The sequence below is a fragment of the Centruroides sculpturatus genome, unplaced genomic scaffold (assembly GCF_000671375.1).
Source record: "Centruroides sculpturatus isolate CEXI.00-Female unplaced genomic scaffold, Cexi_2.0 scaffold225, whole genome shotgun sequence".
In the NCBI taxonomy this organism is placed as follows: domain Eukaryota; kingdom Metazoa; phylum Arthropoda; class Arachnida; order Scorpiones; family Buthidae; genus Centruroides; species Centruroides sculpturatus.
The window spans coordinates 275,227-303,024 of record NW_019384500.1 but is presented as its reverse complement, the minus strand read 5'-3'; the positions used below and the strand labels follow the sequence as shown (position 1 = coordinate 303,024).

At 32.7% G+C, this 27,798-nt stretch overlaps 1 protein-coding gene across 1 annotated transcript in view; it reads right to left on the bottom strand.

The window, feature by feature from the left end:
- The window catches only part of LOC111622021 (MOB-like protein phocein), a 71,047-nt gene extending 44,769 nt beyond the window's left edge, over positions 1–26,278 (bottom strand). Inside the window, exons 1-2 of the mRNA XM_023364321.1 lie at positions 25,861–26,278; positions 12,080–12,148 (exon numbers count right to left, since the gene is read on the bottom strand). Of these exons, the coding sequence (XP_023220089.1) occupies positions 12,080–12,148; positions 25,861–25,920 (129 nt within the window). The 5' untranslated portion in view covers positions 25,921–26,278. The remainder of the gene's footprint in view (positions 1–12,079; positions 12,149–25,860) is intronic.
- Positions 26,279–27,798: the final 1,520 nt, after the last annotated feature.

Sequence of the window (27,798 nt, the reverse complement as noted above, 5' to 3'; positions counted from 1 at the left end):
ATCAGACCTACAGCAAGAGGTTGATGAAGCCGTGACCTTTGCTGCTGAGAGGGTTCAATGCCTCCAGGAAACGAAAGACTCATCTCCACCCAGACCAGATATTGGGGACCGCAAAGGATCTAGACCTTCAAGATCAGTAGCCCATAGACCTTTTCCATCTCAAACCCGCCAAGGGATGGGGTGAGATCGAGAATCATGGGAAAGATCACAGAGGATTTTTGCAGGAAACAGGAGCAATGGTATCATATGTTGGGAAGAGTGAGAAGCCGAAACCAGCTGCACTAATAGACAAAGTAGAGGACCCCCCCATCAGAAAGGCACCCTGAAAATTAAAAAGAGAAGAAAAGAGAGAGAGAGAGAGAAAGAAAATTACTGTATGTGTTTTATGCATTAAACCCAAATTTGTATTCCTTTTTTTTCTTTTACATATATAGTATTAAACCTATTTTTGACTTTAAACAATATGTTTTACTTGACAACCAATTTGTAAATTAAATTAAAGCAAATGTAAACAAAAGCTTATGAATCATGTGGGAAATGCGGGTGAACAAATAACATATTCAGACAGTCATCAAATTGAAATGTAGCCATGGAAACAATAAAAAAAAAAAAAAAGAGAGAAAGAAAAACGATTTATCTGTCACAAGGATATTTTGTTCCATGCATGTTGACCCACTTAATATGCTAATTTGTGTGCATATTGATGAGATGCGAGAACATGTGAAGTACCAGGCCAACTGTAATAAAGATGTGTCATTTTGTAGTTGATCGTGACGTTAAATCACCAGTATCCAAAAACCATGATTTAAGGAGTGGAGCTGACAGCCTAGGCTGTCTGATAAAATGTCACTAACCTCAAAGCCACATTTTAAAAGGGCAGGGAGCCTGTGAGGTCCCAAAAAACAGGTTGAAATTATATTTATATCAGAAATTTATTAAAACAAAACTAGAGAGAAAAAAAACCTCCATTGTTAAAACCGATCAAAGATCGGATTCAGTTGTTCTTGTCATATGAAACTGAGACATGAAAAAAATACTATTAATGTAAAACATGACGCAATAAATGTAAACCAGCATCCTCGAGTAGAGATAAACCTTTGACGAGGCACTCATATACAAATAATTAGAACGTAGAAAATCTTGAAGAGGGGAGAGGTTAACTATAAAAGGGGACATCATGTCAGGTCATTAAAATTCTAAGACGTCATAGACTAGACAACAATGGGGTAAAATGAGCACAAGATCAAAGTCCCATCTACACCTTCCATCCAGAGTTAACGAATGGAGTCAAGTAAATTTCCTGAAGCAAACCTTCTTGGGACCCTGCCCATTAAAAGCTAAACAAGATTCATGGCACACCAATCTAGCCAGTTCTTCTACTTCATTGGTGTAACTAAGCAACTCTGAGTTCTTGCTGTATAACGTATAGTTACACCAACGAAGTAGAGGGACTGGCTAGATTGGTGTGCCATGAATCTTGTTTAGCTTTTAATGGGCAGGTCTACAGGCAGAGAAGAGAAGTCCCTATGGGAAGCCCACTCTCAGGGATCCTGTGCGAATTGGTAGTTAGGTGGCTAGAAAGAAGAATTCTTCACAATTTCAAGGCGGATATCATTTATTTTAGCAGATATGTTGATGACCTACTTATAATATGGAAAAATAACAGCAGGATTAAGGATTTTATGGTTAAGATCAATAATAATAATGATGGCCTTAGTTTAAGATTGGAACAGAAGAGTTCCTTGGATGTGCATTTTCTAAACATCAGTATCAAGTTCAGAAAAGGCCATTTATCCACTAGCATTTTTATTAAACCATCCCATAGCCCATTGTATATTCCCTCCCAATTCAAAGATCCATATAAATATAAAATTGCAGCTTTCTGAGCTTTAATAAGAATAATAAGAAGGGCATTTTTGTATTGTGACAGAATCCAAGACAAGATTAAAGAAATAGATAGAATAATGAGAGTGGCCTAGTCCCTGGGTTACCAAAAAAGCGCAATTCTAAGAATGGTTAAGAAGTATGACGCAAACATCAAGAAAAGGCTGTTTAAAAGTGTTCCCACTGGAGTTGTGAAATTTACCTATAATGAAAGCATGAATAACATTATGAAAGAGGTTGCTGACAGAAAAGATTAGAGAATGCTTATAAATATGGCTCCAAATTTATACAAAATCCTCAGAAATGATAAAGATAGTATAAAGTCAGAGGAGAAAGCAGAAGTTTATAGAATTCCTTATGAGAATATGCAATTGGATATTAAAAAAGACTACATTGGAGTATCCACCAGGAGTTTGGGACTTAAACTCAAGGAACATAGTTATAATATCAGAAAGGAATCTAATGCAACAATTTTGTTCCAAATGGCACAAACACAAGGCTCTGTAGTCAAATGGAATGAGGCAGCCATCATCGAACCTTTATGTTCCCCATCTTTGGCGATGACCGCTGAAAAGATTCAGATTTATAGGAGTAAACTAAAGGAAGGCTGTTTGAATACAAGGGATGCCGAAAGTCTTCCTTCTGCATGGAAGTTTATGATTAAAAAATTTACTAAGAACTCTAACCAGTTAAAATAGTAATTTTATTAAAGATGTTAATAATTGTATTTCTTAATACTTCTATGTACATATTTTCATTATTTATTTTATTTGTTTTTCTGTTGCTTATTTAATTTTTTAATCTGAATTTCGTATTCTATTAATGGAATGCTTTAATTCCAATTTTGTTCTAACCTGATGATGGCCTGTAAATAAGGCTGAAATGTTTGTTTTTGAAATAAATATATTTCTTGGCAAAGATAAGGTGTTATTTATATGTTTGGTGATTTACTGAGTACTTTATGATAATGACAAAAATGATTTCCATTCTGAACAATAAGAAGGGCAGTATATCCAGTTCTGTTACAGGGCTATTCTATTTTTCCCTTTAAAATTTATTTTTTAATTTTTAAAGTAATTTTTTAATTAAAATTTTACATTTTATAATTTTATCCCAAGTATCTTTCTTGCGCACAGCCAATCAACACAATTATTCTAAAATTATTCTTTTTATAAACATAAATTGTCCATAAATTACATAATGTAGACATGGATGAGTGAGTATGCAAGTAATCATTACAACACATTACAAGAAGGTGGGGTATTTACAAAACATTATCCAATACTAGGATCTCAACCCTTGGATAACAGAATGATTAATTTTTGTTTCTGAAGTGTTTCATAGCAATAATATATACATTAACCCAATTCAATTACTAATGCCAGACAAATTGCTAGATTATTTATTGGGCTGTAACAAGGCTAATTAAATTAAATAATAGTCTACATGTAATACAAACATTAGAGAGGTTAAGACACAAGTACAAACATTAAACTTGTATAGCAAGCAGAAGTACGCATTTCACATTTTAAGACCAAGTAAAAGATGTTGCGGTGCACATTCACAACATCACGTGACTCAGTGAACATCGCACATTGACTCATGGGAAATTTGTTGAAAAAATGGCAGATACATTTAACATTGAGGGTTACCAGCAAAGGTGAATAAACAAATTAAACAGTTTAAAAGTATTTATAGGATGTTTAATCATTAAATAATTATTTTTAATTGGTGTTGTGTCTCCTACCATACAATCGAACGATAGGACTATCTCATACTTTTGTCGAGGGAAGTAGTGGCTTATGTAAATTTGAAAGCAACTCAAAAAATTAATTTTTAAAAAATTTACAAATGTATTACACTGTTAATGGTAGAAGATGCCATGGAAGAACAAACCTACCTTAAGATAGCCTATTATGAAGACAAATATATATATATAAATTCTATAGGCACTTCACACCAATTGCTAAAAAATTAAATAATTTCTGTATTAAAATTGTCTGTTTCTTTACAATATTATTCATAAATGCTTAAATAATCATTATTTTAATAAAATAGGTCATAATTTTAACCCCAAACACAAAAAAAATGAAGTTTAAGCCAATCGTCTACTCGCCGTTCAAGATGTAGCAAATGCCATTATTGACCGCATAGAATTGCCAGATGGGAGTGCTCATCCGTCCGCCATTCACATTTTGGGCTGTATATGTGCACCTCAATCTCTCTATTATTATTTATTAAGCTGCAATTTTTAAAAATTGTAGACTTATAAATTTCCATTATCATCTGTCTGTCTGTCATTCCTTAATCTTGAGAAGAGTTAGATAGATCCTTTTGTTGATATTTCTAATTGTCACCCCATATCTGTCCTGAGAACAAACGTGGATTAATTTGAGAGGGTCAACTATGTAAAATTTATTCTGAAGGTAGACAGACTGCTATCTTATACTAACATTAACTAATAACCANTATCTTTAATTCACATATTAATTAACTGTAACAGTCATTTCATAAATAAAATAAAATTATTTGTAATTTAATTGATAATATTTTTAGGTCATTAACTTTAATATTAGGTCATTAAAAGTTGTTATAATTTTTAAAACAATTAAAAAAAAAAAGTTAGCTAACAGTAGGATCAAATCAAGATTGCCCACATGCAAACAAGTTTGCTACAGACTCAACTATTTCGCTCTGCTGCCATAGTGTAAAATTGAATAGTATATGAGCTGCACTTAAAACTTTAGAGCCCTTTTTCTCGGAATCTTCTGGCTAGTGCACTTTAAATTTCTTCTGGGTGGACACCCTTGAGGTATACTACTAACCTGCAAAGTCTCATCCCGAACTGAATTTCCAAGACTGTAAGGTCCCCTTGTTAGTCAAATAGCTCCCTATGAGTGGCTAATGGATGGAATCAGAGATGGTTGCAGTGCGTGCATACACGCGAACTGACGAATCCCCAGGGTGCCAATACTGGTCAATGTCAAATACCTCTTTTGTCCCATCACTAGTATATCTCAAAGGACACGAAGAGGTGTTGTAGATTTTAAACATTTCTCACCAGAGCTGTAAAAATCTAAATTTGTTAAACTTAATAGTCATTTGTTTTCTAACTAATTTGTTTTAGGACCAGGTGTCCACAGAAATTTCCAAAATTTACAACTTTTCGGTCACTCTCATTGAACGGAAAAAATTTCTGTCTTTATTACGTCTAATGTTACGAAGAAATCAGTCCCCACTGTACTCGGGCTAGAGATTGGGTCGGCTAAGCTTTTAAATAATATTCCAACTCTTTCATGAGGGTTTTATTTTGTCCCTAATTCCCTAATCTCTTAATTATTCAACTACTACTTCAGTAGAGATAAGTCAAAACTGGTTACTTTGTACTCGAATATTTGTAGTCTTGGGAAAAAAGTGGAAAGACAAATTTTTATGACAACGGATACATAAATTGTAAATTTAAGGAAAATAAGTTCTAGAACTTTTTCTGTACCTCGTGCATCTCTCTCATTCATTAAATTTAGTTGTAAATGATGCTACCAAAGTAACAGTTAATTTTTTAACATTGTGCAAGAATTGTACACGTTTTTCTACATCCCCTTATAGATGGGACATACAAAATTGTAATATCACTGGTTTAACATTGAAATCCATAAGTAATATAAGACGGGAAAGCAGAATAAAACTATCAAATATTTTAAAAGATTTTTTAAACTCTTGTCAACTATACAGAACTATCATAAAAACATACCAGTAAACTCCTATCAATTGGGTTAAGTTATAAATATACTTGCAATTCACATAATGGGACGAGGGCGGCCAAATATCTAGCAGGCAGGCAACTAACAGCCCAGAACCGGTCCAGGATAGAATCATTGGAAGCATTACATGTGTGTAGCTTCCACCAGCTAAACTGCATGAGGTTGATGCTCTGTAAAATGCATGCACGAATGAGTATAATCTGGCTGTTTGGAAGCTGACCTGGTTTCAACAATACAGCGCTTCCATTCCACTACTGATATTTAAATATACAATAGTAATCTTATCGTTTTTTTACATGTATAGAAATTTGTAACAAGATACATAATGTGGTTATAATAAAATATTAATTTTAATTAATCCAAAATATGTTAAAATATGAAAATAATTGCGCAATATGTATTTATTTTTTTAGAAAATGCAAGGCAAGTGGCGCTTCCATCGTTTCCAATGACAGCACGGCACTGAACATTAGATAGATGAAAGTCAACCAGATAGAAAAAGATTAGAGGCAGAAGGCCCTCATTAACTTTATACAAACTTCTGGTCTAGACTGGAAGTCATGTGATTTCAATTCAATATTCTCTTTACAACAGAGTTAAATAGATGACCAGCTTGACTCTGTTATCAGGACAAGTATAAATATCCTTTCTTTTTAAATATGCAAATTCCCGTAAGATAATATTTAGATGAATATATTTTAAACATATATTATCAATTTTGAAACGTACTTCTTAATTACATATATTATGCTTTTATCCACTTTGGACATTGGACACAAACACCAGTAAAGCCCAGGATATCATTTAAAAAGTGGATAAAGATTTTCTTATTTTTTTTCAGTACCAAAGATTTTTTTGAATGTTAGGTCTAATTTTGGATCTAGGACTTGTTATATCGAGGGAAGAGAATCACACAATTTTAAATTAAAATATGTTTAATGTAATTTAATTTTGGATTAAGTTACATTAAAGATACTTTAATATATAAGATCAAATATAACCTATTCTAATTTGCAAAAAAATATTTGTTTTAATAACTTTGCTTAATAACTAATAAAGCAATAACTTTGTTAAGGTAATTACGCCACCTTAAGCTTTTTAAATTTTTTAAAAACTTTTATGACGGTGGTAAAAATGAGTTTTATAAATAAATAAAAAATGTTTGAGCACTTCATCAGAATACATTTATCCAAAAATCGGGAATTTGATGTATTTATAAAGCACCGCAGGTAAATACGCTATACAAAGTTTTTATTTGGAATTAAAAGTTTGATTTTTGAGAAGTACAAACAAGATTATGCTACTGTTAAAAACGTTGAAATAAAACAAGCTAAAGAATTTTCCAAATTTATATCGGTAAACTATTTTTAAAATATTTAATTTTCTTATCACTACAGTTTAAGAAATTAAACATATAACTAAGAGAACAACTTTTACATGAACGAACTTATTTATCACATTCAGGACAAAAGAAAACTTGTTTGTCAGCTGCGGTCAGTCGTACGCAATCAACCACCGTTGAACCAGCTTTGAAGTAAGTTACAAAATAAATGCGTTAGTAATGATAAACGCACGAATGGCGTAATTACCCACATTTGACAATTCACAAATAATCTGTTTTTCTGTTTTTTTCGGAATATTTATCAATAAAAAGTGATATTAACATATACAGTAGACTCTTGCTAATTCGGTCACTCTTTGCACAGTAAGATGCCAGATTAGAGATAAAAGACGTCAGTTTAATTTTTTATTAAATTTAATGTTACATGTTTACTGTCTGTAGTACACATGTATTTAAAAACTAAATAAGAGAGAAGTGGGCTATTTGTATACAGTAAAAACAAAACATTTAAAATACAATACAGCACAGCTAAAATGCTGTATCTTCTACTCAGTGTAATCACTTCAAAAAATGTTACGGAAATTTGTTAGGTTTAACGAAGATGCTCGTCGAGGGTACGTAATTGCTTTACCGGCATTACATCGGTTATGCATGTGTCGGTGGTTGCATTTTGTACTGTATGGAAATGGCAACTTCGGCGCAAACAGTATGAGAAATCTTCGTTCGCTCTGCCTCTATAGTATTCTTTTCCTCTTCACTTTCATGCACACTTTTCATAAAATTTCGTCATCTTTTTTCTTCATATGTTAATTAAAGCCTGGTTGGTCTACTCCACAATATTCCTCATTCACAGTGATGTCCTCTTCAACTTTTTCTGCTCCTGGAAGCTTGTGGAACGTATCAACGAACACAGCATTCGTTGATACGTTTCGCAAGCTTTCGGAAATGATTCTGAATTGACTAACTCACTATCACTCGATGCAGACTTCAACTCAGTGTCAATCGAAGGCCATGCTTTTTTCAACACTTCACTATTGCATTACTCTCCACAATGTTCCATGCTGTAGTGGTTTGGAAATCATCATAAAGCCGGATGCACACATGCGGCGCGGCAAGGAAAAGCGGTGACGCAAGCGCATCTTCGCCGCGCGGCAGCGCAACCACACAAGCGGCAATCCGCTTACATTTCGGCGCATGCGTTCAGTATTCAAGATGGCGAACGATATCCACGTGTTTATACACTGTCCCTATCCACGTGTTTACAAATTTTGTTTGGCTACCTGTACTTGTGTGTGCACAGTATGTCACTATCCTAGGCTATTTTCTTTTCTGATGTACACTTGGATTAAAAGTTGTCTAATATTTTAAACTTTAAACAAATGTTAGTTTAATTAATGTAGAAATTCATTTTACATTAATTAAACTAACATTTGTTTAAAGTTTAAAATATTAGACAACTTTTAATCCAAGTGTACATCAGAAAAGAAAATAGCCTAGGATAGTGACATACTGTGCACACACAAGTACAGGTAGCCCTCAGTTTATCCCGGTTCAATTTACGCCAATTCACAATAATGCCGCTACACAATTCGCCGCTTTGCTGTGTAATTCCCCGATTTTCCCTATGCTAGATTTGACTAGATTTTGTCCAGATCCAGATTTGACCAATCCTAGCAAGACACGAGTCCACTATGACACCACATGTTGTGGCAGAATCGTGGCTCATTGGGATTAGTCAGATCTAGACCAATAGAGAACATTCCACAAACCGTTAGATTTGAATGAGCTGTGGACCAAACATAGAGCTACAGAAGAATGACAAAGAAGAAACTCCAAGAGTTATGAAAACAGCCAATCTAAAGTGTATCCCTTCAACTATGGAAGGTTTGACAGATGAACTTTGTGAGTTAGACAAATTGGGAGTGAAGTGCAAATGTAAAAAGGAGCATCATCGCATCCATTCGACCATATTCCGAAATTCTTAATGAAAGAAAACAAAAATGTAAACAATTAAAGATGGATACTTTTTTATGAAAAAATGTAAGAGATCCGAAACTAAAATTTTTTAATAAAAACATTTTTCACTTTATTTTATGATAAAATACATTTTAAAAATTAAATTTATTTGTATTTTGTATTATATTGTATTAATAAACAAAATGATTAGCTTATTTTTCACTTATGTAGAACCTAACCCTATACCTCACTGTAAATATGGATTCATTTTACGCTGATTCGATTTGCACCAGATTTTGTAGGAACGGAACTGTGACGTAAACCAAGGGCTACCTGTACATGCTTGTGTATTCTCTTCACTAATGGTGTATTTGAAGATGCTTCTTGTATGATAGTACTTAGCCTTAACAGAAGTGGCTACTGAGAAAGCCTTCTGAAATTCTGAAAGCAACCTCAAAAAAATTTAAAATTTTTAATGTTGATAATATTATCCAATGATACGAGTTTCAGAGTCAATCATTCAATTTCAACTGAAATTTGCTTTGAGAATTTTGTAGCAAAGAAAGAAAAATTTATAGTGTCTAAGTAATATGTCTTAGATTCAGACTTATATTTTTATTTTTGATATGAATGGTAATTAGCTGTCATTCTTGCTTTTGATACACTAAATATCAGAATACAAAGTGAATTTTAATTGTTTTTGAAACTGGATACAAGATTCCCAAAATCATAGATTAACCTGTTGCACGTTGTTCCCGAAAATATTCATGTTGACCTTGTTGACCTGCGTGGGCGATCCCAAATATTTTCATGTTTACATCGGAACGTTTTTTAAACATAAGATGACGCTACTTGTATGTTGTTATGAAATAAGTGACTCATATCAGAAGAACCGCTATGTTATCTAGTTTTTGCTCAGCAGGTTATCAAAATTCTAGGCATTGTTCTTTGTTAGAAATCACAAAGAAAATCAAACCACTTCTTCTCTGTCTTTCGACTTGGCAGCAAGTAGTAGACACAGTGCTCTAAATAAGTCAGAAGTTATCGAATATTTACTCATTTTAGGTTCTGATGAATCTGAATTTTCAGACAGCAACGATGTTTACATACCAGATCAAAATGTAAGTGATGACAGTGGTGATTTTGATCCTGATTTACCATCTACGAGTGGATATAGAGGCAGATCACATGACAGTACTCGAAGTAATACTGTTAAATGTCTGCGATTTATGGATTTGTACAAATTTCAGACATCCTCAAGTGAACAGTTTTACGGGACCATCAGGAATATTATGTAATCTACGGAGTGATGCTACACCGTTTGACTGTTTCAGTATATTTTTCAATGATGAACTCGTCGACAAGATTGTTTCAGAAACGAACAGGTATGGTGATAGTTTGCTAAACTGTGACGATTTACGAAAGAATAGTCAGATAAAAAACTGGAAACCAATGACAAATTCAGAAATTAGAGAATTTCTAGGACTTATAATGGTCACAAGCATAATTAGAAAACCATGCCTAAGCATGTATTTTACAATCGAAGATCTTTTTTCGACACCCTTTTTTTTTCAAGTGCGATGTCGAGCAACCGCTTTCAACTTTTATTGTCCTGTCTGCATTTTAGAGACAATAATCAAGCTTCAGGTGGTGATGATCAACTGCATAAATTACACAGTATTATCGATCATTTACACCACAAGTTCAAAAATGCATATCTCCCAGAGGAAAATATCTGTGTAGACGAAAGTCTTATGCTATGGAAAGGGAGATTGGGATTTAGGCAATACATACCGAACAAGCGTGCTCGTTTTGGAGTGAAAAGCTTTGAAATTTGTGACTCACAAATGATATGTTTGGGACTTTATAGTTTACACTGGAGCTATTACTGAATACGGAAATTTTGAAGGTGGGCAGAGAGAGAAAGTTGTGCTAACCTTATTAGAACCGTTGTTGGGTAAATATCACAAGGTATTTTTAGATAGCCTCACCGACCTTAGCGAAAACGCTTCTAGACAAAAAAAAACTTATGTATGTGGAACTGTAAATAAAAATGGGATAGGAATGCCACGTAATTTTCTTGATCATAAATTAAAAGAAGGGGAATTTATCACCTGTCAGAAAGATGAATTGTCTGTGTTCTGCTGGAAAGACAAAAGAGATGTGGCAATTCTAAGTACGATGAGTGACAATGAGTTCTCTGATTCAGGTAAACGTGACAGATCTGGGGAAGTTATAAGGAAACCAAATTGTATTTTGGATTATAATTGCAATATGGATGGTATTGATCTCTGTGATGGAGTAATACACAATTATCCGTGCATGAGAAAAACAGTAAAATGGTACAAAAAAGTGTTTTTTCATATGATGGATATTACATTATATAATGCTTGTATTTTGTATCGAAAAATACAAAAAAACAAATATCATTTCTAGATTTTCGTTTTGTATATCTGTAATCAGAGAAGTGATAGAGAAGTATCACACAAGCAGACACCTAGCCCACCGTGGTCGACCATCACATGAAAATCCGTTACGTTTATCCAAACGGCATTTTCCTAGTCTCGTACCACCTACAGAGAAAAAAAAAAAGCATCCATCCAGAGTATGTAAAGTATGTTCGGCTAACAAAAAACATGCAGAATCATGTTATCAATGTGTACAGTATAATGTTCCACTGTGTGTTGTACCTTGTTTCAAGATATATCACACTAAAATTAACTTTTAAAATAAAATTTTTTGTTTTTTTACATTTCCTAATATGTCTATTTTGTGTGTAAGAAATATAAAGTAATTTGGAATAATACGATAGCCACAATTATTATTTTTCTAAAATGTGTGATCGCGTTAGGCTTAACATCAAAAAATATTCAACGTGGAGCGACATGCGACAGAGAAAATATTCAACATCGAATACGTTAAAAGAATTTTTTAATTTTTAAGTCATTTCTTTACTGCTTTCACCTGTATTTTATGTAAGTGCAAGTTCCAATGTTTAATAATAATATTTCATAAAAGTTTTAAATTTAACATCTCTTAAAATTTGGCTAGCATATAATTTCATATAATATTTATTCATAAAAGTACAATTTAAACTAGATGGTCTATTTTCATTATTACATGATTATTAAAAAATAAATACCTGTTGAACAGCTAAAGTACTATCCATTTCTTCAAATGACTCTTCTGGCCAATGACAGAAATTCTAAAGATATATAATAATGTGTCAGATTTACATAAATATCAAATATTTATTCAAATTATATAAATTAATGATACAGTAGAACCTTGATTAGCCAAGGTAATATGGACTGATGCTACCTCAGATAACCAAACTCAAATGAAATAGATAGCCACAGCCATTTCAGATAAAAAAATTACAAAAATAAAAAGAAATCATATGGTATCATTATTGAAGCCTCTTTTCATCCCTTAATGAATTTAATCATATAAATCAAAAACATTTTTTACATCATTTATTCAATTACTTTTCAAAAACTGGAAGAATTCATGTAAATGAAGACCAACACCTGAAACCAGCACAGTTTTTGTTTGTTCTATTTTCTATGAATTTTACCTGAAGATGTCTGTTACAGACAAAAACATTTGTAAAATTCATAAATTGTTTAATTAAAATTATTAAAATGGAACAGATATAACAATGAGTAAAAGTTTCTTCTTCTAATAGTGAGACTAGTGATCTTTATCAAATCTTTCATAATTATCTGCAATAAACAGAATAAAATTAAACAATTTGGACACTGGAGCCATAAGAATGAAGAAGGATTAGATAATACTAATCCAAAATGCATTGTTAAATAGGTGAATGAAGTGAATCATTTTAATCTTGGTCTCTATTTATTGCAGATAATTATGATAAAGATTACTAGTCTCACTATTAGAAAAAGAAACTTTTATTCATTAGTAAAATTACTATGTTGTATTACATATGTTAATCTTGAACAGGATTATTGTAAAACTAGCAGGTAAGCCCAGCATTGCCTGAGCAAGAAATAAGAAATATTAAAATTAGCTAATTTCATACTTCAACCCTTCTATTGCATTATATTATAGAATTTGGTTTGCATAACTATGAAGGTTATGTTACATAGCTGATCTTACCCATTTTCATTGTGTACAAGAATTGGGCCCTTCTCTTCCAAGGCAAATTAGAGAATTTTTAGATGGTCAAAAAATATGTTCAATTTCCCACAAAATATGCAAAAAACCACATCTAAAATAGTACAGTAGAAGCAGAGTTCTTCAGGGTAATCTTTAACCCTTAATCCTCTCCCTCACAGGAGGGAATTTCCAAAAATCTCTTCTTAGTGTGCATTCTCATAGCATACCCTAACTGTATACCAAATTTCAACATTTAACTCCTAACTGTTTGGACTCTGTGCTTATTGTTATTATCAACCCATCTCAATTATATTATAAGATATATAGAGTAACAGCTTTTCCAGCAACAATGATTCCAAATATTAATACAAATATTTAGTTTTATTTTATTTATTTATTTTATTCTGTATAATTTCATGATTATTGTACACTTTTATCTATATCCGTAATTTACAATGTTTTTGCTTTATTTGTTTTTCAAATTTTTATATTTTAAATAATTCTTGTTTGGAACACTATATTTAAACCTTAAAGAATTCTATTTAAAATTGTCTGATCCTGATGGCTATACAGATGTAATGTTAGGTAAATAAATAACTTTTTGCTGGAAAAGGCTATTATTTTGTGTTAATTTGTACTGGTTTTGGATATTGGTCTTCATTTACATCATTTATTATATAGCATTAGTTTTAGGAATAAAAATATGTATAGTGTTATTATATTTTAATATGAATGGTTTGTCTGAAACTAAAGTTAAATGATAAAAGGTAATAGAAATCAATCATTTTGTAATATAAGTTATTTTCAACTTTTAAAAAGCCTGCAATTTTTGTTTTGTAATAGTTCCTCTCTTTTTTGCTACAACATTCTGCAGTCACTTCAAAATCATTTTGCAAGAGAAGTCTATAGCAAATGAAGGATCTGTCCCTCCCATCCACCCAGCCTCAATGTAAGCCTGGCCAAAATCACAATAGGCAGGGGAAAAGGCTCTCTTACTATCCACAGAATGGAAAGTTTAAAAAAAGTCATCTCAGCATCAGTCTCTCAAGTATAGTCAACATTGAAAGTAATTCAGCACTCAATGAATTCATGGCAAAGCTTTTATGTATTACTAGCTTACCTGTCGCACATTGCTGCGATCTCAGAGGAAAGGAAATTCAAGCAAACTCGTTATGATAAAATTCAATTTACATTTTATTATTTTTATTGAAACTTATTATTATTATTCATTTTCATCGGGAAAACATTTCAAAGTGTCGTTTCAATTCTATTTATTTATTGGAGTGCTTTGTGGATACACGATATTTTTTGTTTTTCCGTCTGGTGCGTACACGAATAAATCGGAAGGTTTTTCGACGCGTGAGCCGGCCACATACAGTTGTCCATGCGAGAAGCACGGATTCTCCAAATTTAGCCCACACACTTGCAGCGATTGTCAGAAGTGCGATATTCCCCATTTATATATATATTTTTTAATCCTTTATAATTTTAATTATTTAATTGCTCCTTCCTCTCTTCCTTGGCATGTTGTGAAATTTCTGATAGTTGGATAATAAACCGTTTTATTGTAATTTGTCTTTTTAAATTATTTTGAGTCGATATTAAAATTTGGAAAAGGGGGGATACCTAGATCGGTAAAATACGCGAATTTCTTCCTACAACTTCGGTTGTTGTTCGGGGTACAGTTAAGGTTTTAACGAAGTTCGAGCGAATACATAATTAGCAAAAAAAAGTTGAAATAAAGTGATTAAACAAAAATTATTATAAATATCGTAAATAACAGTTCACAAATGCATATATAGAGATATTTTTTGAAGGGGGGAAATGGTCTTCACAATTTGAAATCGATCGGACACACTGTGCTCTAATGCTCGTGTAAACGCGCGCCATCTATCGTAGGATAAATGTACTTCGCGGGAGTGTATTAAAAAATTAAAAAAACTTTCCAAAGTTTTATGGCAATCGTACTATGCCACAAACCTTCGCCAGAGTATATTAAACAACTTCCCAAAGTTTCACGGCAATCGGATAAACGGTGTGGTAATGCATGAAGGACAGACACACACACACACACATTCATTTTTATATATATAGATAAGAAAAGTAGCATAGGATGACTCAACCAGTAAATGACTAGCTACATGCATTATTTGACACAATAACTTAGAATTTCAGAGAATGACTACCAAAGTCATTCACTGAAATTCTAAGTTAATGTGTCATATCATGCCAGTGAATGAACAAAATTAATGGATGACATTATGTATTAGAAAAAAACTGTACATAGCTTCCTACCAATGGTTGATAGGAAAAGGTTCTTGGATAATGGTCATCTACTGGGTTTTTCTTCTTCACAAGATCATGCTTAATTTCAACACACATTTTTTAGATTTTGTCATCTTTCCATAAAACAATACTATATACTTTAAGCATACATGCAAGTTACTTCTCATTAATTAGGCTAGGTAGGTTAGGTTGGTTAGGTTACTTGGTTACATCTCAACATATAATCATTTGTGAAAATCTGTTGCAGTGCTCAAAATGTCAACATTTTCTAACAACTAATTTAACAAAAATAATTACTTTGTGAGGAACTTTTATTAATAAATCAGTGTTTATGAGGATCAAGAATTTTTTCAAAGTTATTTACTTTTACAAGAACTATTACTGTGACATTTTATGTTCTTTAAGCAACATTTGCACTTTTTAAAAATCAATACAGTATCTTTTACAGTGACACATTATAAACCCTTACTTATGTCCAGATGTTAACATGAATGCTGAGCAAAGTGTGAAGTTGAGTGTCCTGAATGTTAATAAAGTTACTCTCAGAAATTGTAAATTCATTACAAGCATAAAGTCAATCAAGAAGATCCTTGTTTCTTAACTGATAGAGACCTGATGGATTAATGCTTGTAACAACAGCTAAAACATTTCTGAGAGCTGCATGTCCCCGATCAACATCAGGCATCCTAACTAAAACATTCAAACCAATTTCAACCTGTCCAAGTAACCTAATCTAACCAGAATGCATCGTGGTCAAATATCATGAAACCCATGACACTTTGTGGTCGTTTTTTGCACTCAATGAGCAATTTTGGTCTTTGGGCCTGACGTATATAAAATTACTTGTCCTGATTGACTGATTCATCATTGCCCAGAGCAAACCGCTGAACCTAGGGGTGAAATTTGTACAAAAAACTTACTACTCACCACACCTATATAACAATCACATACACTGAACCAATTTACGGTGTGGTACGATTGAGCCCAGAAGGGGTTGGATATACGAAATCGTAATATCACCGGTTTAACATCGAAATCCGCGAGTAATATAAAATGGGAGAGCGGAATAAAAATATCAAATATTTTAATGGATTTTTTTAACTCCCATCAACTATACAGAACTATCGTAAAAACGTACCAGTAAATTCTTATTGGTTGGGTTAAGTTATAAATCTACTCGTTATTCACATAATCGGCCAAATATCTAGCAGGCGGGCGGCTAACAGCCCAGAACCAGTCCCGGATAGAATTGGAAGCGTTATCGACCCAAGCATCGACCCAAGGTGATTCCACCGGCTAAACCGGGTGAGGATGGTGCTCTGTAAAGCGCATGCGCAAATCTGGCTGTTTGGAATCTGACAATACAGAGATTCCACTCCGCCACTAATATTCGAATATACAATAGCAATCTTTTTCTTTTTTCCACGTGTAGTATAGAAATTTGTAATAAGATACATAATGCGGTTATAATAAAATATTGTATGATTATTTTCATAAAATTAAAATTAATATATATTTATTTTTATAAAATACAAGATAAGTGGCGCTTCCACCGCTTCTAATGATGGCACGCCACTGCTGTGGATGGTTATATCTAAGATTAAATATGCCTGGAAGTAGAGAATTGCTTGGAGGTCCAGGTAGCATAACTGGCAATGCATCAACACAGTAAGCAGAGTTGCAGGTTTGAGTCCTGCACATACTTACAGGATAGAGGTGTATCGATTGGTAGTCTGCTATTAAGAACTTACATGAAATGACAGAAAACTGGAAAATACAATCTTACTGGATCTTTTGGACCACATTTTTTATATTCTAAATATGTCGACAACGTCCTTATTGTATGGCAACACAAGCCTGATTTGGAAGCCTTTCTGAAGTCCTTCAACAACAGTCCTTATAGCCTATTCCTACATGTCAAACATTCTGACTGCTTCATTCAGACCCACTTCCTCAACACATTAACTTGGAACTACACAAAATCTATTAGGGTCTACCGAAAGGAGGCCTATTGCCCACTCTACATACCATAACAATCCCAAGACCCTTTCAAATATAAGATTGTAGCCTTTCATTGTCTTGTTAGATGGACCTTTATACACTGATCTACACCATATGACAGGGATGAGGAATTAACTACAAAAACCATGTATATGAAAAATTAAGATTAATTATGATTATTATGTCAAAAATGGTTATATTAAGATTGTTATATTATGGTTATATTAAGTTGGTATTCAAGTAATTTAACTTTTCTACTTTCAAATGGATATATTTATTCAAAAATATCTTTCAAACTGAAAAGACTAAAAACTACAGTAGAGCGTTGATTTTCCGAAAGTCAATCATCCGAAAGAATTCCAGTCGGCAAATTTAAATTTTCGCCAATGCTGTGGCGCTTCAATCTTTGGCTATGTCTTAGGCTACTCAAATATTTTACGTTTNTTCCCAAAGTTTCACGGCAATCGGATAAACGGTGTGGTAATGCATGAAGGACAGACACACACACACACACATTCATTTTTATATATATAGATAAGAAAAGTAGCATAGGATGACTCAACCAGTAAATGACTAGCTACATGCATTATTTGACACAATAACTTAGAATTTCAGAGAATGACTACCAAAGTCATTCACTGAAATTCTAAGTTAATGTGTCATATCATGCCAGTGAATGAACAAAATTAATGGATGACATTATGTATTAGAAAAAAACTGTACATAGCTTCCTACCAATGGTTGATAGGAAAAGGTTCTTGGATAATGGTCATCTACTGGGTTTTTCTTCTTCACAAGATCATGCTTAATTTCAACACACATTTTTTAGATTTTGTCATCTTTCCATAAAACAATACTATATACTTTAAGCATACATGCAAGTTACTTCTCATTAATTAGGCTAGGTAGGTTAGGTTGGTTAGGTTACTTGGTTACATCTCAACATATAATCATTTGTGAAAATCTGTTGCAGTGCTCAAAATGTCAACATTTTCTAACAACTAATTTAACAAAAATAATTACTTTGTGAGGAACTTTTATTAATAAATCAGTGTTTATGAGGATCAAGAATTTTTTCAAAGTTATTTACTTTTACAAGAACTATTACTGTGACATTTTATGTTCTTTAAGCAACATTTGCACTTTTTAAAAATCAATACAGTATCTTTTACAGTGACACATTATAAACCCTTACTTATGTCCAGATGTTAACATGAATGCTGAGCAAAGTGTGAAGTTGAGTGTCCTGAATGTTAATAAAGTTACTCTCAGAAATTGTAAATTCATTACAAGCATAAAGTCAATCAAGAAGATCCTTGTTTCTTAACTGATAGAGACCTGATGGATTAATGCTTGTAACAACAGCTAAAACATTTCTGAGAGCTGCATGTCCCCGATCAACATCAGGCATCCTAACTAAAACATTCAAACCAATTTCAACCTGTCCAAGTAACCTAATCTAACCAGAATGCATCGTGGTCAAATATCATGAAACCCATGACACTTTGTGGTCGTTTTTTGCACTCAATGAGCAATTTTGGTCTTTGGGCCTGACGTATATAAAATTACTTGTCCTGATTGACTGATTCATCATTGCCCAGAGCAAACCGCTGAACCTAGGGGTGAAATTTGTACAAAAAACTTACTACTCACCACACCTATATAACAATCACATACACTGAACCAATTTACGGTGTGGTACGATTGAGCCCAGAAGGGGTTGGATATACGAAATCGTAATATCACCGGTTTAACATCGAAATCCGCGAGTAATATAAAATGGGAGAGCGGAATAAAAATATCAAATATTTTAATGGATTTTTTTAACTCCCATCAACTATACAGAACTATCGTAAAAACGTACCAGTAAATTCTTATTGGTTGGGTTAAGTTATAAATCTACTCGTTATTCACATAATCGGCCAAATATCTAGCAGGCGGGCGGCTAACAGCCCAGAACCAGTCCCGGATAGAATTGGAAGCGTTATCGACCCAAGCATCGACCCAAGGTGATTCCACCGGCTAAACCGGGTGAGGATGGTGCTCTGTAAAGCGCATGCGCAAATCTGGCTGTTTGGAATCTGACAATACAGAGATTCCACTCCGCCACTAATATTCGAATATACAATAGCAATCTTTTTTTTTTTTTCACGTGTAGTATAGAAATTTGTAATAAGATACATAATGCGGTTATAATAAAATATTGTATGATTATTTTCATAAAATTAAAATTAATATATATTTATTTTTATAAAATACAAGATAAGTGGCGCTTCCACCGCTTCTAATGATGGCACGCCACTGCTGTGGATGGTTATATCTAAGATTAAATATGCCTGGAAGTAGAGAATTGCTTGGAGGTCCAGGTAGCATAACTGGCAATGCATCAACACAGTAAGCAGAGTTGCAGGTTTGAGTCCTGCACATACTTACAGGATAGAGGTGTATCGATTGGTAGTCTGCTATTAAGAACTTACATGAAATGACAGAAAACTGGAAAATACAATCTTACTGGATCTTTTGGACCACATTTTTTATATTCTAAATATGTCGACAACGTCCTTATTGTATGGCAACACAAGCCTGATTTGGAAGCCTTTCTGAAGTCCTTCAACAACAGTCCTTATAGCCTATTCCTACATGTCAAACATTCTGACTGCTTCATTCAGACCCACTTCCTCAACACATTAACTTGGAACTACACAAAATCTATTAGGGTCTACCGAAAGGAGGCCTATTGCCCACTCTACATACCATAACAATCCCAAGACCCTTTCAAATATAAGATTGTAGCCTTTCATTGTCTTGTTAGATGGACCTTTATACACTGATCTACACCATATGACAGGGATGAGGAATTAACTACAAAAACCATGTATATGAAAAATTAAGATTAATTATGATTATTATGTCAAAAATGGTTATATTAAGATTGTTATATTATGGTTATATTAAGTTGGTATTCAAGTAATTTAACTTTTCTACTTTCAAATGGATATATTTATTCAAAAATATCTTTCAAACTGAAAAGACTAAAAACTACAGTAGAGCGTTGATTTTCCGAAAGTCAATCATCCGAAAGAATTCCAGTCGGCAAATTTAAATTTTCGCCAGTGCTGTGGCGCTTCAATCTTTGGCTATGTCTTAGGCTACTCAAATATTTTACGTTTTTGATACTAAATTAACATCTGAAGTATATTTTTTTGTTGTTTTTATATTTTTCAGTATATTTATTTTGTTTGTACAAAATAAAAAAAATAATTTTTAACGATACAATAGTCTTTGTTAGACTTAACATTGACGAAAATTCAACGCAAAGCGACACGGAATGGAGAAAAATTTCAACATCGGATACGTTAAACTAGTTTTTCGTACATAAATCGGTTATCCGAAATATCAGTTATACGAACAACCCCAGTCCCCAATTGATTCGGAAAATCGACGCTCTACTGTATATGCTGAGCGATTCAAATTTTTTCAAGATCACAAATAACAAGTGTAGGGAGTGTTATAAGCCAATTTCCATTTTTCACTTACTTTGTGAATGCAGAGAACTTGAGTCCATTAGAGAAGATAGTGATTTATCTTTGCAACTCAAAGTAGGAATTATATCAATTAATTTTCCAAAGCAAGCTCTATTTTTATTTTAAAATTGTTTAACTTTTTTCTAAATCTATACTAATATTATAAAGAGGTAAAATTTGTAAGTTTGAATGTATGAGGTAATATCTGAAACTACTCATAAGATTTCAAAAACTCTTTCATCAATATTTAAAATGGAACTTCAGGGTGGACATAGGCTGTATGTTATTCTGTTAAACATTCATATAAATTAAAAGATATCATCTAGGATTAAGGCTTTTATGTCCAACAGATGATGCTAACTCTGCAAGTACGACAATCTAAGTTTGCTTTTCTGTGAGGATGAAGTAAAGCAGATCATCTTCTATCTATATAAATAAAAATGTAACGCTCATTTGTTCCTATCAATTCCTTTGAAACTTTGACACAATGTTGCATTTGAATATGCACATGTTTTTATATAATACACATGTTGAAATCCCCCCCACTGAGGGGGGAGATGGACAGGATTCAGGCTTACTGTAACAAACTCTGCTTCTATTTATACTATTTTAGATGCAGTTTTTTGCATTTTTGATTGTGTTTTAATAGGGTACGTCAAGAGAATGTACACTAAGAAGGGATTTTTCGAAAAATTTCCCCCCATGGGGGAAGTGTTATACATTTATAATAGATACATTTTGAGCCACAACAACACATGGTGGGGCCTGCTAGTATGTAATAAATGCTATGCATAGTTAATGTTTAAATTTCATATTTATGATGAATTCAAAAGTTTAATTACATATAATATTTATTTGTTAACTATTTTGATTGTAGTACAGGTATCCCTCATATAAAACAGTAGATATGTTCCAAAAAACTGCTGTGTTAGGAGAATCCATGTTATACAAAACAAAGGACCAATGCAAAACATAGGGTTAGGTTCCAGGTGTTAACAAAAAGTACAAGTATACTATTCTTTTTGGTTACTAAGGAAATATGTTTATTAAAGTAATCAGTACTTTATTTCCAATCAATAATTAACTAACAAACACAATTAAAAGTACTGTTTATATTAATTTTAGTTAAATGGGGGTGTTTTCTTTTTACAAAGTATCATTGTCGTCTCAGCTTTTTAGTTGATCTTGATCAGAAATATTATCGTCGTCTTCATTTTTTACTTTTATCATAATTTTCTATGGATGATAAAATAAAAATATGTTATTAATCAATAATCTGTTCTAGCAGGTGGTGTTTGTTTAGTTGAGTACTGAGCGATTTTTTTCACAATTTGTGCTCAAATACCAAATTGTTCCAGTTCAGAACAGTTCGGATACCAAGATACCACCATATTTTGTTTGTCATTTTTGTGAATGATTACTTACCTATGGTTAAAAAAACTTTAATAGTACATACCTAAAAATATTTAATTACACTTTACTAAATACAAAGATTAATCAATAAAATCCAAACACAGTGACAATCTTAAGGGCTAAAGTCTGAAAGTAACGACAAGAACACCTGGTTGATAGGAAATTTAGGATAAGAAAGAAAAAATTGTACTATCAATTTTCATTAAAGTAAATCAAGGAAAGCATAAAACAAATTAAAAATTTAAATTTTCTAAAATTTGTGGACAAATTTTGGACAACACACATGCTTTCTTCAATAAAAAAAAATATCAAATAATGGAGTTTACACTTAAAATGTGAAAATTTGTATGGAGAGTTTCCCAAACCGTGTTAGAAGAGCAAAAGTGTGTTGTAGAAGTACCATGTTGTATGAGGGATACCTGTACTTCCCTTTTATCTGGGCTCACCTTCATTACATAAATAAATGATTTTTGACTTGATTAGATAAATGTTTAACAGTAGTTAACTGTATTGACTAACTGCTTCCAACTGAATCTCTGTAAAAGTCCATAGATCTGTGTAAAAGTTGATCCTAGTATTTGCAGACAACAGGTCAACATTTGCCAGAATTTTTTCAATTGAAAGCACTACAGTGCATCTAGTTTTCCAGGATAAATAGTGCACCTTATAAAAGTTTATATTGTTTACAATGTTGAAAAGCACCGTTCTGACTCTGCTTTATTATTATGTAATTGCCATGATGATTTTTACCAGTTTCATAATTCTACTAAGAACATCATCTATTGGTAGATATTTTCTGAAATGTATTTCAACAATTCAATCTGCAATATTCATGCATTTTGGATCTAAAATAAAATATTTTGAGTGCTGTCGGGTATTGGGACAAGAAAAATTTTCACTAAAACAACCTAATGAAAAATAAGAAATTATGGCCAACAAAAATGACAGCAGCCATCTCAGTGGAGGCACCATAAACATGTACATGATCACACAACATATCAACGCCAGGTACTGCCAGCACAAACACACAAATCTACTACTATAAACTTGCCAATACTAGTAACTTCATAATTATTTTCAATTAAATGTCTGATGTAGATCCAAGTTTATTGATTGACTTTTTTTTAGAATTTTTATCTTTACTTTCTATTTTTTTTCTTATTGGATCATTCAGAAATTTGTGAAATTTCAAACCTGGACATATTTTATTATTGGCATTACACCAAGGCACAACAATTAACTGGCATTTCAATAATATCTAAATAAGTAAAAACAAATTTTAAACAATTTAAACACAGTATGACTAATGAAACTGGAAGCTATGTATCCATAAGCCCAATAATAGTTCCATGTATTGGTTTTGAAAAGTACATGACCTATTGCTGCATGATGTATAACACTTTTCAAATAGAACAGCATGATGTAAATGTAGCTTGGATTTGGAATATGAAATTTTGAACAACAATGAAATAATAGAACAAGTAACGAACAAGAACAAACAATGAAGAAGCAGATAAAGATGACGATGACAAAGATGACATATCTAATTCTTGACATTTTAATTGCAAAGAAGTCTAGGAAATGTTATCAAAATGCATCGAAGGATACGAACAGCAAAATAGGAGAGAAATTCCAAACTTAATCACAATGTAGCATGTGAACTTAGTAATCACAAAAGAATGCACAAAAAAAGTTAAAAAAACATGCAGTTTTTTAAAATGTAATATGCACACACAAAAAATGCTCTTTTGTCTTTATATAACATTCTGGCAAGATTTAAAGTATGTAAGGTATTTTTTTAAGTTATATTCTTAGCTTTGATAAAATGTATTCCAAAATTTTTTGTAAAAACTAGGTTATAAGTTACATATTGCATTAATTAAAACTACAAAAGTATTTCAAAATACGTTTTAATTATACAGTAGAGCATTGATTATCCGAATATTAATCAACCAAAACGTCAATTAACCAAAAGCTTTCCAGTCGGCAAATTTAAATTTCCGCTAGTGCTATAATGCTGCACTCTTTGGCTATGTCTTGGGTTACTCCAATATTATTTTTGTTGGTGTGCGTGTTTTAACTGGCAGCACTGGTGCAACCATGAGAGGATACTTAAGGACATGCCAGGATTTGAATGAATTTCAACATGGAATAGGTTAATATATTTTTTCGTACATAATCGGTTATCCGAAAAATCAATTTTCCAAACAACCCCAGTCCTAAAGTAATTTAGATAATCGATGCTCTACTGTAGTTCCTAGAGTTTTCTATAACTGATCAATTTCCATAATTTATCACCACTCCTGGACATGATGAATTATCAAGTTACATATGTATGTACAATATGTATGTAATTAGCAGAAAAGTTACAGGAGTCACATTACTGCATGTGAGGTATTTAAGAAGAATGTGAGGTATTACAAGGAGAGACTGAGAAATGAATAAGTGCTGGAAGAGAATATGGTCGAAATGGTGGAGGAATTGGCCCTACAATAGTTTGCCACGTTGACAGAATGAAAGAGCTGTTGAAGAGTATATGATGGAAAAAATGGGGAAAATGGATAGGAAGCACAGCAGGAAAAGGCTGAGAAAATCTTGGTTGGAAGAATGGAAGAGTATCTGAGAGAACATAAGGTGTTGAGTCAGAACAAGAATGCAGAAGTGTGCTGGAACAGGGATGTGTGTGTGTCTGAAGCAAAGGAGTACAGGAGATAGATGCAAGTCTGTACAGGATGGTGTAAAGAAAACTTCTGGATAGGTAACTTGTAAGATTCTAGTCTCCTTTTGCCTACTGCTCACCCTTTATGGATTATATGTGTGAGGGTATATTATTCCCAAGCAAATGCCCCTAGTGAGTGATGTATCCAAGTTGTTTTGCAATATCAATACAGAGAGTTGCAGAATAAAAGCGCACCAAGGCATACAACAATTAATTCATGCAATTTTATTATACAACATCCACCCATAATCCAAATTGTATATTTAGTAAGTAGTGACATCACACTGTCCTAAAATCCCTTCCTTGTCATAGATTGTCATATTTCTTAAACTCCCCCTGCCCTTTCAGGCATGACATCACTTATGGACAACATCAAACAGATGACAATCAATACCTTATAAAAATGTTATTAACTTTTCTTTCACAATTTATATATTGCTTTTTTTGCCATAATTATTCCAAAGAAACATTCAATTCAAAACATTCATTCATTAAAAATATATTCTAGTAAGTCGAAAATATATAAGAAATGCAACGAATATAATAACTCGAAAAGTCTTGACTGTCAAAATGACAGTCTAAGTTGATCATTCTAGCAATAAGTTAACTAATGTCAAAATTTCTTAACCAGAACAAATTATGGTACAGCACATTAATCGCATAATTACCACCATCAATACCACATTAAACCATTGTTCAATTGTATTTTCCGTTTTTTTACTCTATTCGTAACTTTATCGATTTAATTTCATTTTATTAATGAAAAATTTCAAACAGATAGCATTTACCGATGTACTTCTACGAAATAAAGAAACGACAGTATTTATGATTTACGAGGAAATTATTAAGTACCTCGGCTTTCGTTCCCGGCCTGTTACGCCTCAAAATATTAGTTCCATCGGCCATCTTCATGTTGAATAAACTTTGTATGATATCCGAGGACACAGAAATCAAATTCCGAGTTGTTGATAAATAACCGACGACACCGATACCAATTGCCAACTTGTCAAATAAGCCGAATTCACTCGCTCATTCGTCGAGAAAACGTCAAACGTACGCCAAAAATGAATGCGTTTGTATACGTAGATTTTGTTTTTCTGAAATAGTAGTTTTCCTTCTTAGTGTACGTAATTTTATCAGTTATAATTTATTTTTATAAATTAAAATATGTATAAAAATTCGAATACATAGAAACTGTGTTTATTCGACAACTGCATCCAATATATCGATAGACGTTCAAGAAAATGTAGTCAGAACATGAACAATCTCGTTGAAAAACGAAATATTCTATAACTTTCTGTAAGAAAGTTTATCGAAGAAAAAGATTTTTTATTAAATAACTAGCTGCAAGGACCCGCTTCTCTGGGTTTTTATTTGTATGTAATATAGTTTATATATATATATATATATATAAAAGACTGTTTTTCTAAGTAATCTAGAATCTAGCTGCAAGGACCCGCTTTGCTAGGCAAAAAGTAACGATAGTGAAGATTAAGATAATTACATTACAGCCAATCTTACCCGTTTTCACAGAATGCAAGAATTAGGTCCTCCGTTTCCAGACTAATCAGAGAATTTTTACATAAGTCTAAAAATATGTTCTATTTTCCGAAAAACCGCAAAACATCGCCTGTAAATCTTGCATGCCGCTTTATATTAACACTTCCTTTGTTACTCAACAGTTCCATAAGTTCCATTGTTGATACTTCCATCTTCGAAGTCAACCACTTTCAACCCATATCTCCCACACCCTTATAGCACAGAATGCAAGAATTAGATCCCCCGTTTCCAAACTAATTAGAAAATTTTTACGTCCAGTCAAACGAACTATTTTCAATTTGATCAATTTTCTGGAATGTTTATAATCGTTCTATAATCGAACCAATTCCAATACAAATTCGAATTTAAAACGGTTCGAACATTTTAAAAATCGAAATAGAAAATCTTCGAAATCAACCACTTCCAATCCAATATCTCCCGCACCCTTATAGCTATCGAGACGCAACCACCATAGTGCACGAATGGAGATTTGGGGCTACTACCACATACAAACACCATTCACGTGCTATGTGTAGTTTTGGCGGAAAAGTGAAATATAGGGACACACACTTCCTTTTTTATATATATACTAGCTGCAAGGACCCGCTTCGCTGGGTTTTTATTTGTATGTATTATAGTTTTTTATATATATATAAAAGACTGTTTTTCTAAGTAATCTAGAATCTAGCTGCAAGGACCCGCTTCGTTGGGCAAAAAGTAACGATAGTGAAGATTAAGATAATTACATTATAGCCAATCTTACCCGTTTTCACAGAATGCAAGAATTAGGTCCCCCGTTTCCAGACTAATTAAAGAATTTTTACGTTTATTCAAACGAACTATTTTCAACGTTTCTGGAACGTTTACAATCGTTCTATAATCGAACCAATATTCGAATTTTATGTTCGAATTTAATTCGAACATAAAATTCTATAAAGTTCTATAATCGAACCAATATTCGAATTTTATGTTCGTGGTACGGTGTTACGAATGGATTACATTTGACATTTCGCAAGGATTAAGTGAGTGCTGCATTGGAGACGAAGTAAGAGAGAGTATTTTCTTTTCTTACGGAGCGAAATCTGATGGCGGAAAAATGTTAAACGTAAAGCAGATTAAAAAGGAGGACTTTCTGATTAAAGCGGAAGAACTGTGTAGTCCTATAAATAATATAGGCTTACCATAATATTTTTTTCTCAAACCGGGACAATTTTGAGAAACTACTCAAAACAGAAAATAAATCGGTACTTT